The 14,515-nt window shown below is 36.9% G+C and overlaps 1 protein-coding gene across 8 annotated transcripts in view; it reads left to right on the forward strand.

Annotated features, from left to right (window-relative positions):
- Window positions 1-14,117, forward strand: part of LOC104093670 (coiled-coil domain-containing protein SCD2-like) — a 29,431-nt gene extending 15,314 nt beyond the window's left edge. The window contains exons 14-18 of one of the 8 annotated variants that reach the window (XM_033655469.2): window positions 807-848; window positions 1,229-1,323; window positions 1,719-1,845; window positions 8,343-8,474; window positions 8,787-9,277. In XM_033655469.2, coding sequence (XP_033511360.1) covers window positions 807-848; window positions 1,229-1,323; window positions 1,719-1,845; window positions 8,343-8,473 — 395 coding nt within the window. In that variant the 3' untranslated portion in view covers window position 8,474; window positions 8,787-9,277. Of the gene's footprint in view, window positions 1-806; window positions 849-1,228; window positions 1,324-1,718; window positions 1,846-8,342; window positions 8,475-8,786; window positions 9,278-12,647; window positions 12,716-13,769 lie in introns of those variants that run through there. The other 7 variants (XM_070191895.1, XM_033655470.2, XM_009599453.4 and 4 more) reach the window with 7 other exon arrangements.
- The last annotated feature ends 398 nt before the right edge of the window (window positions 14,118-14,515 follow it).

Raw genomic sequence — 14,515 nt, forward strand, 5'->3', positions numbered from 1 at the left:
TCATGTTTTGGTTTCTTTGCAATGTACACCATAGAACATATGTAGCATCTTAAGTATTTGCCCTTCTTTCCTAAAATGATTATTTGTTGACTTAATGTTTGTGATGTACACTTTGATGTAAATTCTCTACTTTTTGGTATACTTCTTGTATACGGGAGGCTTTTCTCCCTTTTGATTAATACAATTTACCTTATCAAAAAAAAAAAAAGTTTGTGATGTACACATTTTATTGCACCTAGATATTTAGATTAACATGTACATTTTATTTTTTTTATTTATATACGATTTAATGTACTTTTTTAAAGTTATTTTTTTTTATATCTATATGTATTTCTTATTTTTTTTATTATTTAAATACTCACCGCGCATTGTGCCTTGAAGTTAATGCACCACCTGGTCTCCTGTCCTTTTGACACACTGTTAATGACCATGTAAAATGTACTGTAGAGCTCTCCTGCAACTATGCACTTCTCATAGATTGACTGACAAACGTTTTCTCTGCTGGTCAGTTGGAGAAGACCACCGACTTAAAAGTCAACTGGAGTAGTAAGCATCTTAGTTTAATCGCTTGATTGAAATGATATTTTAGTACATCTAGGTTTACACCTTCTCAATAATAAGATCTTCTATGTTGTGGCATATGCAAATCTGTCAGCTGATTTTAAATGCAGATGCTCGTTGATATATTTTCTTTTGTTAATTCCTTCCATCTGTTCTACAATTCTAAAAGTCATCTTCTCTTTTAACTACAAAAGTATGATCCTTCTAGATTGATTGTGTTTTATTATCTGAATTAATTATTGCAGACATCAAATCACCAATTGATCCGAAGTATATGGAGGCATTTGGTAAGTCCATCTGATTTGTCATTCTAGTGAGGACACAATTTTTGCATTTAGGTCTTTAGATTCCTTTATCAAAGTATTGCCCCTCTCACAGAATCCTACTTAACTAGCTGAAATAAACAAGCAACTCATTCTGTTAAAATTTATAACTTTCTTTCCTTTGGATTTTTAATTTTTTTTTAAATTTTTTATGTTTTATACTTTGATTTTAGCTTAAATATGGAAAACAGTGAGGTGCTCATCCAAACTTGTCTATTTTTTTACATACTTGTCATCGGCTTAGACATGGCAAAAGAACGGTGTGCCTATCTTGAGCTTGTTTTGGCAAATCCCTGGTCTTGTCTGATTTGAATAAGTTTTCCAATGCCTTGATCTTGTAACAGCTTTTTGGAATCCTTTTTGGAGAGAATATTATGTAAAATTTTCATTATTTTCAGAACTCAGCCCCGAGGAGTCTGAAGATGTCCTTTTCAAGGAGGTATATAATCCATCTTGTAGTTACATTTACCTTTCTGATTCCTAGTTATATACCACATATCCAGCGAGCTAGGATCCTTAATCATCTTGTCATTGAGTACTTCCTTTTTTTCTTTTTTTTTCCACAAGTCTGCTTACTTCTCTCCAAAACTAAGTGCGATAAATGTAAAAACAGTTCTATTCTACGTCTTAATTTAAATTACCAATTTGCAAAATAACAATTTTCTTCACTTAAATAGGAATCTGTATCTTATCACACTATAATACGAGAGTTCCGAAAATTCAGCATACTTTGTTCTTATCTGGACAACATTGAGATGAATTACATCTTTCAGTTCACACTGCTCTGCTCCTTTTCTCTACGCTAAGCTTGCCTTCAAAATTTCACTTGCTTAGGCATGGCTAACTTACTTTTGGAGGAGAGCCAAAGCCCATGGTATACAGGAGGATAAAGCCAATAAAAGACTTCAATTTTGGAGTAGTCGCAGTGGGCATGCACCAACTTCTCATGATGCTGTTGATGGTACACTCCACACCTATAAAGCCTGTTTTCTAGGTTTTTTTTTGATAAACCATGTCTAGAAGTACTTAATTTGTTAGACCACCATGTGATCTCTATTATATTGCACAAAATAATTATTTAAATGTGTTGTGAAAACTTAAGTTGGTAAAATAAACAAGGTACTACTCCATTAGTTTCAAATTATGTGATGCTTCGAATTTTTAATGTCACAGTAGATTAATCTCTAAGTTATTTTTCTATATTTGTTGCAAATATGCATGGACGACAAGATGAGAGAAATGTTAACATAGAAGTGGATACAAGCTTAGTGTGCAGGAGCTGAAATTACTTAGTTATGCTTCTGAGACTTTTGAAAAGTTGGACTCCTACAATATTACTTTTTCTTGAAATAAAAAGTTCCACGATGAATTAGCCAAAAAGGTAAAGTAAATAGTACAATAAATTACTAAAGAGGCAGAATAAATCTTTACTTAGTAAAGTGAAGTTGTTATGCGAGCTTTCTAATATATGTTGAATAAACAGAATAATTTGATGTACTTATATGTAAATAAATATGGTTATTTCTTTCAAAAGACGTATATCCCTCCCGCAATAAGTCAAAAGACAACAATAAATATTAGCTATGTTCTCTAGTTTGTATGTTGCGAGCTCCACCGCCCTCTCTCTAGAACATCCTAGAGCACGTAATGCCTCCCATCCAAGAAACTTTGAGGATCAGCTGAACTATCAGAACCTGTGAATTTTGGTGATTTCAACTTTAGGAACTCTTGCAAAGATACCTCTTTATTCCCAAAAGGCTGAGTCTGTGCAGGTGCCTGAGATTGTGCAGGTGCATGTATTGGCATAGGTTTATCTTGCCCAACCATCTTGTGCCTATCCATTCTGTCCACCTAGCTTTCTATGACTTTCTGCATTAAGAAAGTGCCTCAGCAGTAACACTATCCTATGATTCTGGAGGTGGGCTAGCACTCATTTCAGGATGGGGCTTTCTTGCAATCCTCGTGGTGGTACGACGACCCCTCGCGGTAATACCAGTGTTATTAAAAGCGAGCGCTTCTCTCTTTAAGCGTAGAAGCGAGGCGAGCCTAGGGGTCTACGCTTTTCTGCCCTGAAGCGCAGCATCTGTAAATAAGCGCACGCTTCAGGCAAAAAAGTGAGAAGCGAGGCGATGGAAAAAAGCGAGAAAAGCTCGCTTAAGCGAGGTCCGGCGGCTGCCGAGGGTTTTTTTTTAAAAAAAAATTCAAATACACTTGCGCACATTTCTTCCAAACACATCTGCTTCTCAGCTGCGACGACTCTCTTCTTCTCTCAACTGCTGCAAGCCTTCGAGTTCTTGTCTTCTCTAAGCTAAGTTTCTCTTCTTCTCTTCTCTTCTTCTGCTTCTTCTCTTTCTCTTCTCTTCCTCTTTTGATTTTCTCTGCTACTGTTCGACTCCTCTCATCTTTTCTCTTCTTCTCTTTCTCTTCTTCCTTTCTATTTTTGTCAGTTCTTCTTTTCTATCCTGCCTTGTTTTCTATTTTAGGGAACTGCTCTGTTTTTTTTAATTTAATTTCTGCTGTTCACTGTTCGACTCCTCTCCTCTTTCTTCTTCTTCTCTTTCTCTTCTTCTTTTCTAATTTTTTCAGTTCTTTGTTCTGCCATGTTTTCTATTAAAAGCGAGTGCTCTGTTTTTTTTTTAATTTCAGCTGTTCACTATGCTTCTGCTCTGTTTTTCTGCTGTTCACTGTTCTGCCCTGTTTTAACAGTTCTTTTTTTTTTTGGTTGTTGAAGAATAGGATGTTGCTCCTTTTGTGATTTGGTTTTGCATTTGCTTAATATGTTATGACTTTTGAGGATTATTAACTATCTAGCGAGGGCTATAACAGTAATTGGTAATCCATAATTTACACAAGGTGCACCCGGTCTAAGGAACATGCCGTTAGCTACGGGATCCTTCAAAGTCTCCTCCCACTTACGCTTGTCTTTGTAATCAGTCGATACTCGTGTGAATTTCTTTCTTAAGCAGTACATGACATTTCAATTCTTATTTAAATCATGTAATTTCAATCGGTAACAATAATCATATCTCAAGTAACGCTAAAATATGTCTAGTAGAGTGAGAACATTTAAGATACCAGTAATCATCTTAAATAAACATTTCTCTAATATATCAAGTAAAGGACTTGTCCCACGTGCAAATTCAAACCAGTCGGTAACATATTCATATTTACAATCATGTGTAATCATGCAAGCAGTGTTGTGAAGAGCGTGAAGCGAGGAAAAGCGACAACCCCCATTTCGCTTAAAGCGAGAAGCGAAGCGCTCGCTTTTTTGAAGTGAAGCGGAATTTAAAAAAAGAAAAATTAAAATAAATACTGCATAGACAACACATGTAATTGTAAGCAAATGTTCAATATTTCAATTAAAAAACTAAAGAGGAGCATCAATTAAAGCACAAAACGAGCATCCTATTCTTCTACAAGATTGTCAAATTCTTATATTCCACTATCATTATTATATTGCTCATCATCTTCTTCAACTTCTTCTTCATCAACTAGGGACAAAGTAGCTGCCTCTTTTCCCTTCCTCTGTGAACTTGAAGTTGAGGTACTCCCCCTCAAACCATAAATCCTCTCCCCAATTCCACGCGCCTCCGCAACATCACCCCAAGTGAAATAAGAAGTATCCTCAAATACTTCTTCATCTGCATGATCTTCCGGGACTCCAGTTAGCCATTCATTAGCATCATCGATGTTGTCCAAACTAATTGGATCAATTATATTGTGAACGTTGTAACGACGCCTCAATGTTCTATTGTACTTAATGAAGACTAGATCATTGAGACGCTTCAAGGTTAGTTTGTTCCTCTTTCTGGTATGAATCTGCAAATAATAAGTAATTAGTAAGATTAGGACAATTGAGATATAATTTAATTATCTCAATATACTAAATCTTTCTTCTTAGTTCTTACATGTTCAAACACGCTCAAATTCCTTTCACACCCGGATGAGCTACATGTTAAGACTTAGAACCTTGATGGCAAACTTTTGTAAATCTGGAGTGGAATGGCCATATTACTTCCACCATTCAACTGTAGAAGTAGAACACATTTTCAAAGCATAATATTGATAAAGAAATAACTTATTAACTATAAAGCAACATATAAGCACTCGCTCACCTGGTGACTTCATCTTTCTTTGTCTAATCGCCATGTTTTTTCCAAAAAGTTACTCAGCATTTCTAGAAGTACACTAAATTGCTCTGTTATTTTATCTTGCACGGATAAATCAGGTATCAACTTCTCAATACATTCAATGTATCCATTCCACAAAGGTTCATCTCCTAGAATCCTCTCTTCATTGTCATAAAACAATTCCGAGTTCAAAACAAGTCCAGTTGCATGCAAAGGGCGATGAAGCTGACCATCCCACCTTTTATCTATGATCTCAAAGATTCTTTTGTATTTTCTGTGATCACTAAAAGAGGCTTGAATAGCTTCCTTTGCCCTATCCATTGCTTCGTACAGGTAGCCCATTGGTGGCCTTTGCTCCCCATCCACCAAACGAAGCACTTTAACTGAAGGACCACCAATCTTCCATGCATGAACCACATTGTTCCAGAATGAAGGAGAAAGTATAATATTTGCAGATTCTCTCCCTCGAGCTTCCCTTCCATAGGCACTGTTAGTGTACTCATCTGAAACAAACAACTTCTTCAAATTGCTTTTTTGCTCACACATACTATGCCAAGTCAAGAAAGCGGTAGCAGATCTTGTCTTTGCAGGTTTCACCATGCTTCTTTGTTTAGTGAATCTCTTCATCATATTCAATAACAAAGGCCTTTGAACAATGTAGGAATACACTCTAATTGCCTGATTAAAGATTGAACTGAAGGGTCTTTCCTTGAAAATGCCACCGAAGATCAAATTAATGCAATGTGCTGCACACGGAGTCCAATAAATATGCGGGTACCCAACAGACATCAAACAAATCACCAGCTTTAACATTTTCACTGGCGTTGTCCGTGACAACTTGAACAACATTTTCTGCTCCAATAGAGTCTATTGTACTCTTGAACAAGGAGTACATTTTGGTTGAATCAGTCGAAGAGTCGCTTGCATCAACGGACTCTAGAAACAGGCTTCCCTTAGGAGAATTCACCAAGATATTGATGATCATTTTTCCATTTCTTGCCGTCCACTTATCCATCATAATGGAACAACCAAACTTGTTCCATTCTACTTTGTGCTCCTCCACGATTTTGTTCACCTCTTCCACCTCTTTTTTTAGATATGGACCTCTAACTTCATGATAAGTTGGAGGCTTCATTCCTGGACCATATTGGCCTACGACCTCAATAAAAGCAGAAAAAGTGTCAGTATAATTAACACAATTAAAAGGAAGACCTGCATCATACATCCACCGCGCAAACATTGTAACTGCACGATCCCTCAAAATCGCTTTGGCATCAATTTGAGGATTACCACTTTTTTCTCCCTTATCTCCGGATTTTTGCGGGAAGTAACAATCCATAGGACCTTTGATCTTGCCAGTAGATCCACAACTAGAGACACTGTTTGCATCCTTCCTCGCTTTTGTGATTTTGATGGAAGCGAGGAAACATCAACACCTTCTTCTATTTCATCATCGTCATCATCAAGATTGTACATTTCTTGTTCATGAATCATTTGAGGCTTTTTTTTTTTTGTTGAAGGAATGCTTTCAATTCTTCCTTCACATGCGACGGAACTTTAGGACAAGATGCGACATTTGGATCACTACCGATTAGATGCGCTTTTTGACGATAGATTCCCCCATTTGAAATCTTATCACAAATAAGACATCTAATTGCCATTTTGTTGGTCTCGCTAACTCTTGCAGAGTAAGCCCAAGCCGGGTCTTTCCTATCTTCTTTTGGTGCCATTAAAAGAACAACTACATAACACATAAGAAAGGCAATAAGAACTAAGAATAAAGGATATAAAAATTAGAGGAATTCTCTGTTAATGGCAATAATTTTCTGAGAAAGAACCGAAGGTTAAAAAAAAAATTCGCCAGCATTTCGCTGCTTTTTGGACGTTTAAACAGTGAAAGAAGAAGGTAAAATAGAACATACCTGTTGCTGTTGAAGACTTAACTTGAAGTTGAAGAAGAAGAACCCTAGATGATGCTTTCAGAAATCAGATGTCGATGAAGAAGAAGAAGTCGACCAGTGTCTCTGCTTTAAAACCCTAGTCGTTGCTGTTCGATTAATGAAAGACCAGTGTTTAATCACAAAATCTCGTTTTTAATAAAATAAGGCTAGGTCTGTTTTAAAACACAGAAGCGGGCGCTTCTCTCGCTTCGCTTCGCTTTCCCGCTTCTCGCTTTTTAGTGGGAAGCGGTCGCTTTTCTACACCTGAGTCGCTTCACCCTGCTGAAGCGTGCCCCTTCTCGCTTCGCTTCGCTTCTCGCTTAAAGCGAGGAAGCGAGCGCTTTTTTAAACACTGCATGCAACAACAACAACAACAACAATCCAGTATAATCTCACTAGTGGGGTCTGGGGAGGGTAGGTGTACGCAGGCCTTACTCGGCTCCCTCCTTCCAAGAACTCCCCACCTTGCTCTTGGGGTGACTCGAACTCACAACCTTGATTGGAAGTGGAGGGTGCTTATCACTAGACAAGTTATGAAAACACAAATTGCGGTAAAGTTACTACTCACCGTACTCGTATCGAAATATTGAACTTGTCGCTGCGAGTACTTCGTTTGACTTCAACTACCTATATCGTTACAAAACCAATTTATGTATACTCCATGAGTACCACTATAGTCTGGTTAAATTCTGTTAAACTTAATTCATTCCCCTGTTTTCATTCCTCGGGGATATGACTTTATCTTCTGCTAACCAACTAATATACTCAAAAAGAATCTGATTTGTTTCACATACAAATTAACCGTACTCTTGTCCACACGTAGTGCTTAATAAGCACCTATACTCTCTACAGTAGAGTGCTTGCTTTAAACTTATAGAAATCTTTATTATTTAGTAGAAAGTTCATGTACCAAAATACCTTAAGTTCCAGTTTATACCTTTAGTTAGCGGAACAATAGCTAATAATAAATTAGGTATTGAGTAAATTCAATTTACCTTGTTCTTCTCCACAAAAAGAAACCCAAGATAGACAGAAAATCCCTTAGAATCAAGAATCACGGTACTGGGGCTTCAACTTAAATTAATGGACTCTAAAGTTTCCTCCTCTTTATTTCATTAAGGCTTGGTGATAGCTCCTGTTGTTACGTGCAGCAGCTGTAATGCGCCGCCTCCCCTCCCAGATCTTGCTTCTTTGAGATTTTGCAAAGAATCTCATATTTTCACCCTTTTTCAAACTTAATTTGATGCATTTCTGCCTAAGCCTTTGGGCTTCGGCACCTTTCTGACCTTTTTCTCTTTTTTATTTTGTTTAGTTAATTACTTACCCCTTTTTAATGATATGGGATATTATATGTGGGTTTTAATTTAAAGGCAAGTCTCTTCAAGTCATTGTAGGCTTGCCAACGTGTATCTCCAAAATGTTGCTGCACCCGTATTGGATCCTTAAAAAATGCACAACTTTTGGAGGATCCGACACGCATCCAACGATATTTTCGGAGAGTCCGAGCAACATATGAGGTAGTTATACTAAGAAACTGAAGCGGGGTAGATGTAGCTTATTTTCGATAGTAAAGGGGCAAATATTGCCTTTGTCTGTAAGATTTTACTATTAAGTGGTACATATATGCCTCCCACAAATAAGGTTGTCTGTGCATGTAGATGATACACTCAAAATATAAATTGCAAAATATGTAGTATATACATTGTTTTGGAGTTTGAAATATTTTAGTTTGAATTGTCTTAGAAGTTATGATCCCTTCCTTGTGCTTCTAAACTCTTATACATATAAATACTGATTCATTTTCTAATAGTTCACACTTTATATTTTAGTTGAGCAAGGTCTGATGGAGCTAAGGAAATTGGGCATTGAACAAAAACTATGGGAATCATCTCGGAGATAAATTGGGCATTGGTTGAGATTCTCCTGTTACTGGAGAGAAATCTTCCCTGCAGTCTAATATTACTGCTCGCTCTCTATTTTACCCACTGCATAGAAGAGTCTCTTACTCTCCTTTTCCACTTACAACAGTATTCTTCTCAAGAGTCATGTAATACGAAGTCCCAATCTTTTCTTTTTAGACCCAACAGGAAGGGAAGGGGTCCAGGTCCAGTTAAGGTTACACAGGTTTTTGTTTAGTACAAACATGAGTATCTTGAGGATGACCGTACATAAATTCTGAAGTGAACTGTATTTAGAAGGGAGGATTTGGCTATGCTTGTTGTTCTGGATTGATTTGCTTAGTTCCAAGTCTCGGGATTTAGATACTGTCGCTACTATAGTGACTTCTTAGTATAATTAATATCCACAATTTTGTTTATGATTTCTTTATCTCCTATGTTATTGTGTTTTAACATCCAGAAAGAACATAGAGTTAGCTTTAACAAGTGATACGAACTATGAACGAAAACACGAATATAGCAAATACGCCGAATCAAAAATAGAGTTAGACCTACAATTGATTGGAAAAATAAGAACCACTATGAAGCCTAATTACCTATATGAATTCAATCAATTGTAACCCTAAGCTAAGAGAACCATTGAGAGATTAGCAACTCTTAAAAATTCGAATAAAGTAATTAAGCAATTAAAAATTTACTACTAATTGCTCACCAGCTAAGACTAATTTAACACTGACGAAAGCATAAACAAAGCAATAAAGGAATTAAAGGCATAAACACATTAATGCATTAATTAAGAAATAAGTAAAGAGTGAGAGACTTTCATGTCTTCAAGTTTATCATTCATCAAAGTTTAAATCTAAAGGCACTAATGCTTAGATATTTATAACAGTGCTAATTTAGGTACAAGGAATTCCCAAAATAGCCCCAAAGAGTGACTTAAAATGTAAATTAGCCACTTTGGGTAGAATCTACTCCAAGTCCATCCTCTTGCCTCAATTCTTGATCTTCAAACCATGGGAACACATTGTAATGTTGTAACGACTCGACCGGTCGTTTTGAGCATTTGCATTTACATTCAGTGGTTTGAGGTCATCAGTAGCTTCATATAGTGTATTATAACTTGAGTGTATCGTCAGTTTTGGTTTTCGAGTGGTTCGAGATTGATTTGGAAGAATGATTCTTAACCATGAAGTTTTAAGTTGGAGGAGTTGATCAAGTTTGACTTTTGTGCATTTGACCTCGGCTCGAAGTTTTGATTGTTCCATTAAGTCCGGATGGTGATTTTAGACTTGGGCGTATGTCTGGATTTGCATTTGGATATTTCTAGAAGGTTTTGGCTCAAATTGGCGAAAGTTGACAATTTGAAAGTTTGGAATATTCATAGGTTTGACCGGGAGTTGAATTTGATGTTATCAGGTTTAGATTGTCGTTTCGGGAGTTGGAATATGTAAGTTTTGTCATTTGAAACTTGTATGCAAAGTTTGGTTTCATTCCGAGTTGATTTGGTAGGATTCAGACGCGTTCGACGAAGTTTGAAGGTTTGAAAGTTAAGAGTATGATTTTGATCTTCGATGCTTGGTTTTGTGATGTTATTTGTGATGTTTTGAGATTTTGGATAAGTTTAAGTTAGGTATATGGACTTGTTGGTATGATTGGACAGGGTCCCGAGGGGCTCGGGTGAGTTTCAGACCATTTTAGGCCTTTTTAACTGCTGATTTTTGGCTACTGGGGTGTACATTGCGATCACGAAGCTCTGGGCGCGACCGCCAAGAGGAAAATGCAATATTGGACCTGTGAATCGCGTTCGCAGAGGTAAGGTTCACGTTCCCGAAGAAGAAATTTCTGCTGTCACTTAGCTGATTTTGGGAGTTTATATCTTGCAATCGATAAGGAATTTAGAGGTGATTCAAAAATGAAAATTGTAGCCCTTTGTGTCTAATTTTCAGAAAATTAAACCGTTTTGGAATTTTGTACAAAAGGTTATGGCTGTTATACTTCAGGCTGTCTAGAAAGGATTTATGAAGGTTTAATGGAGATTGTTCATCGCGATCGCGGGGATTCGTTGATAGCATCCTAGGAAACTCAACTCTATTCAAGGATAAGGATGAAACGTTGAAATCTCAAAGAGGGCTTTAACAAGATGTCAAGCTAAAGAGTTGCAAAACAAGGCCATTAGAAGTGCAAATAAAGAAGTTGTTAATTGGGAGGAAGAGCTCAAGGATAAAGGATATGAATTGGCTAGGTATTATAATTGTTTTATGGCCCAAATTTATGTTCAAGAAGAGAAGGATTGGATCCCAAGAGACATCCTTTGAAGAAGGTCCTAGTCAGTCCATTTTTGGACCAATTTGACACCTAAAATGTGTCCAAACTTGCAGCCCATGAAGTCCTACATAAAGTCACATTTTTATAACATAAAAAGAACTTACTTGATGTCCAAGAAGGGTACAATAGGCGTGCTAGATGTTCAGTGCAAGTTGGTGCCAAGTTGCTTGCAAATTTCTTTTAAGATTTTCAAGATTTCCAAGATTCTATCCAAGATTGGTTTGAGACTTATTTCCATATATTTTGGGACTATATTTATTGCTTTCCTAATTAGTTAAGGTTATATTTTCCTTTTTCTAAGATTTTTTGAAATTACTTTCCAAGAATGACTTGGTTTTTGTTTTCTAGTATTTTCTTTTTCCTAAGGTAGTTGAACTTGTTGTCCAAAGTAGTTTAGGGCTTTATTTCCTTATTTTTTAGGCTCAATTTCGTGACCCCTTGCCTATATAAAGGGGTGACTTCTTTGTTTTTAGATATAGATTATTATAGACTATTATCAATAAAAATTGTGAGATTTTTCTTTCACTCTTGTGTGTGGCTACTCTTGGATTTATTCTTCAACCTTCAAGACTCAACTTAAAGTGGTAAGATTAAACCCTATTCGAAATCTTAGATCACTTCTAGGTATTCAAGAAAGGTGATAATTTTAGGCTTATTGTTGTTCTTGTTATTTTAAAGGGTCGGGTTTCACAATCTATCTCTTATTTTTAATTCTCTATCAAAGTCGATTAGTTCTTCGTTTGTTGTTAGGATTCAACTTCATGAATAGACTTCTTGAATTCAAGAAACTCTTTATTGAATTCTATCTATCTTTAATTTCTATCTTCTTTTTCGTTTTCCTATTTTCCTTTAGCTTCCGCACGTTTCTTGACTTTTTTTTTCTTTAGTAATTCTTGAATCCCGTATCGTGTTGTTATCATTCGTGGTCGCGATCATGGAGGGTAATGCTGTGCTGGACATTTTTGGAATCACGATCGCGAGGTTTGTGACCGCGATCGCGAAAAAGGACGACTGATAGTGCATTAAAATATCCAATTTTGAGTTAATATTCTTTACTTTTTGAGTTTTTGGAGCACAAGTAAGGCAATTTTAGAGGAGATAAACACTCAAATCTTGAGGGTAAGTAGTTTTATCTTCGTTTTTCTTATATATTTTATTTTTTCATGGATTAATACACCTAAATCAAGGATTTGAAGAGAAGAAATTAGGGGTTTTTGACTTGAGCTTAAGAGAATGAATTTTGGGGTTTTGAACACAAATTTGAGGCCGAATTTGGATGAAACTTATATGGTTAGACTCGTATTCGAATGGGTTATCAAAATTTTTGAGTTTTGTCGGGTTCCGAGATGCGGGCCTAGGTTTACTTTTTGGTTGACTTTGAGTATTTGATTTAAGATTTGACCTTTATCGTTTGGGTTTGATTCCTATGGCATTATTTGATAATTTTGAGTTGCTTCTGACTAGTTTGGAGCCGTTTGGAGATCAGTTCGTACGGGATGGCGCTTCTAGAGTATTGATTTTGCTTGCTTGAGGTAAGTATCTTATCTAAACTTGGTTGAGGTACTAATTGCCTGAGTTATTTATGATAGCTACGTGCTATGGGTGGCGCACTTGTGTGGGGTTGAGCCCATGTGCGTGCGCCGAGGTATTGTTCATGCTCAGGGTAGTCGTTAGGCTATAATATGCCTTGGATTGATTGCTAAGCTTCATATTTGAGGTTACACAGAGGTTAATCTCCTAATTGAACCTGATAGTTGCTACTTTTGTGATGTATTTGCCTGATTTGAGCTATGATATCACATTTTGCACATGCATACACCTTAGCATGTCTCTTATACCAGTCCAGGAGTATGAAATTTGATGTTCTTTGATCATGTACAAGTATTCTATGAAATTTGATGTTCTTTGATCATGTACAAGTATTCTTGTATATCTGCTTTCTGTGTGATACGGATTGGACTGGTAGCATCTGACCATGCCGTGCGGATTGTGATATTGATCCTATGACCACGCCGAGTGGATTGTGATATTGATCTTGTGACCACGCCGGGAGGATTGTGATATTGAGCACGTGACTTTTCCGTGCAGGTTGTTATTATTAGCACGTGAGTTGTCCGTGCGGTTAATATTATTAACTCGTGAGTTGTTCGTGCAGCACGTGAGTTATCTGTGTAGAGTGTGGATATGGATCTATCCCCCTAGGGTCACCCTCTCATGTTCCTTCTTGATGGTGTACATGCGGATTGTGAGAAACTGACAGGTTTCTGATTGATGTGGGCCTTAGGAAGGCTGATCAGTGGCTTGATTCGCTTATTGAGATTCTGCTGCGGGCCTTAGAGCTGTATTGTGATTTCTATTTGGATCGGGTTGCACGCTGCAATATATTGATATTTAGTTATTGCATTTCATCCTTACTTGCAATTTCCTTGGCTATTTACCTGATTATTTGCATATTTCCCGTATATGCTGCATTGTTGACTGAGCAGAGTACGTTAAGAAAGTTGTGTGCACCAAGGTGGTTCCTTCTGTGATTCATGACTTGATCATATTTTTGTTCTGTACTTGTTGATTTTATGAACTGTACAGGTGATTAGCAGGTATTATTTATAATTCTTGCTTCTATTACCTCACCGAGGTTAGTTATGATACTTGCTGAGTACATGATGTCGCTATACTCATACTACACTTCTGCACCTTACATGCACATCTTGGAGCTGAGATGATGTGGATGATGGGAGCTGGCACTGAAGATGTACTTGCTTTTCGGTTATAGCTACTCCTTATCCTTGGTAGTTTATGATTCGAATTCTATTTATGTATATTTCAAATAGAAGTTGTATTTATTTTCATACTAGCTTTGTAAATCCAAGTCTTAGTGGCTCATGACTTGTACTACCAATCCTTGAGATATTGTATAGAAATTCAGTTATTTCACTTATTGATTCTTATTATTCTCATTTGAGTGTGTTGACTTTTATTTGTCTTACCTAGCGGGTCGAGTTAGGTGCCATCACGACTAGGTAGATTTCGGGTCGTGACAAGTTGGTATCAGAGTCCTAGGTTCATAGGTTTTACGAGTCATGAGCAAGTGTCTAGTAGAGTCTTGAGGATCATTATGATGACGTCCATACCTATCTTCGAGAGGCTACTGGGCATCTAGGAAACTTCCAATCTTTCCTTTTTTACCATGCGACATTGATTCAGCTTGAAGCATGTCTCTTTGAATTCCTTCTATACACTCGTACGTTATGTTGAGCACTCGGTATCAATTGTGCATCGATGACTTGTGATGTCATGGATGAAGTGCGAGATGTGTTTTCTGTATTGTGGAG

Source organism: Nicotiana tomentosiformis, chromosome 12, assembly GCF_000390325.3.
Source record: "Nicotiana tomentosiformis chromosome 12, ASM39032v3, whole genome shotgun sequence".
NCBI classification, from domain to species: Eukaryota; Viridiplantae; Streptophyta; class Magnoliopsida; order Solanales; family Solanaceae; genus Nicotiana; species Nicotiana tomentosiformis.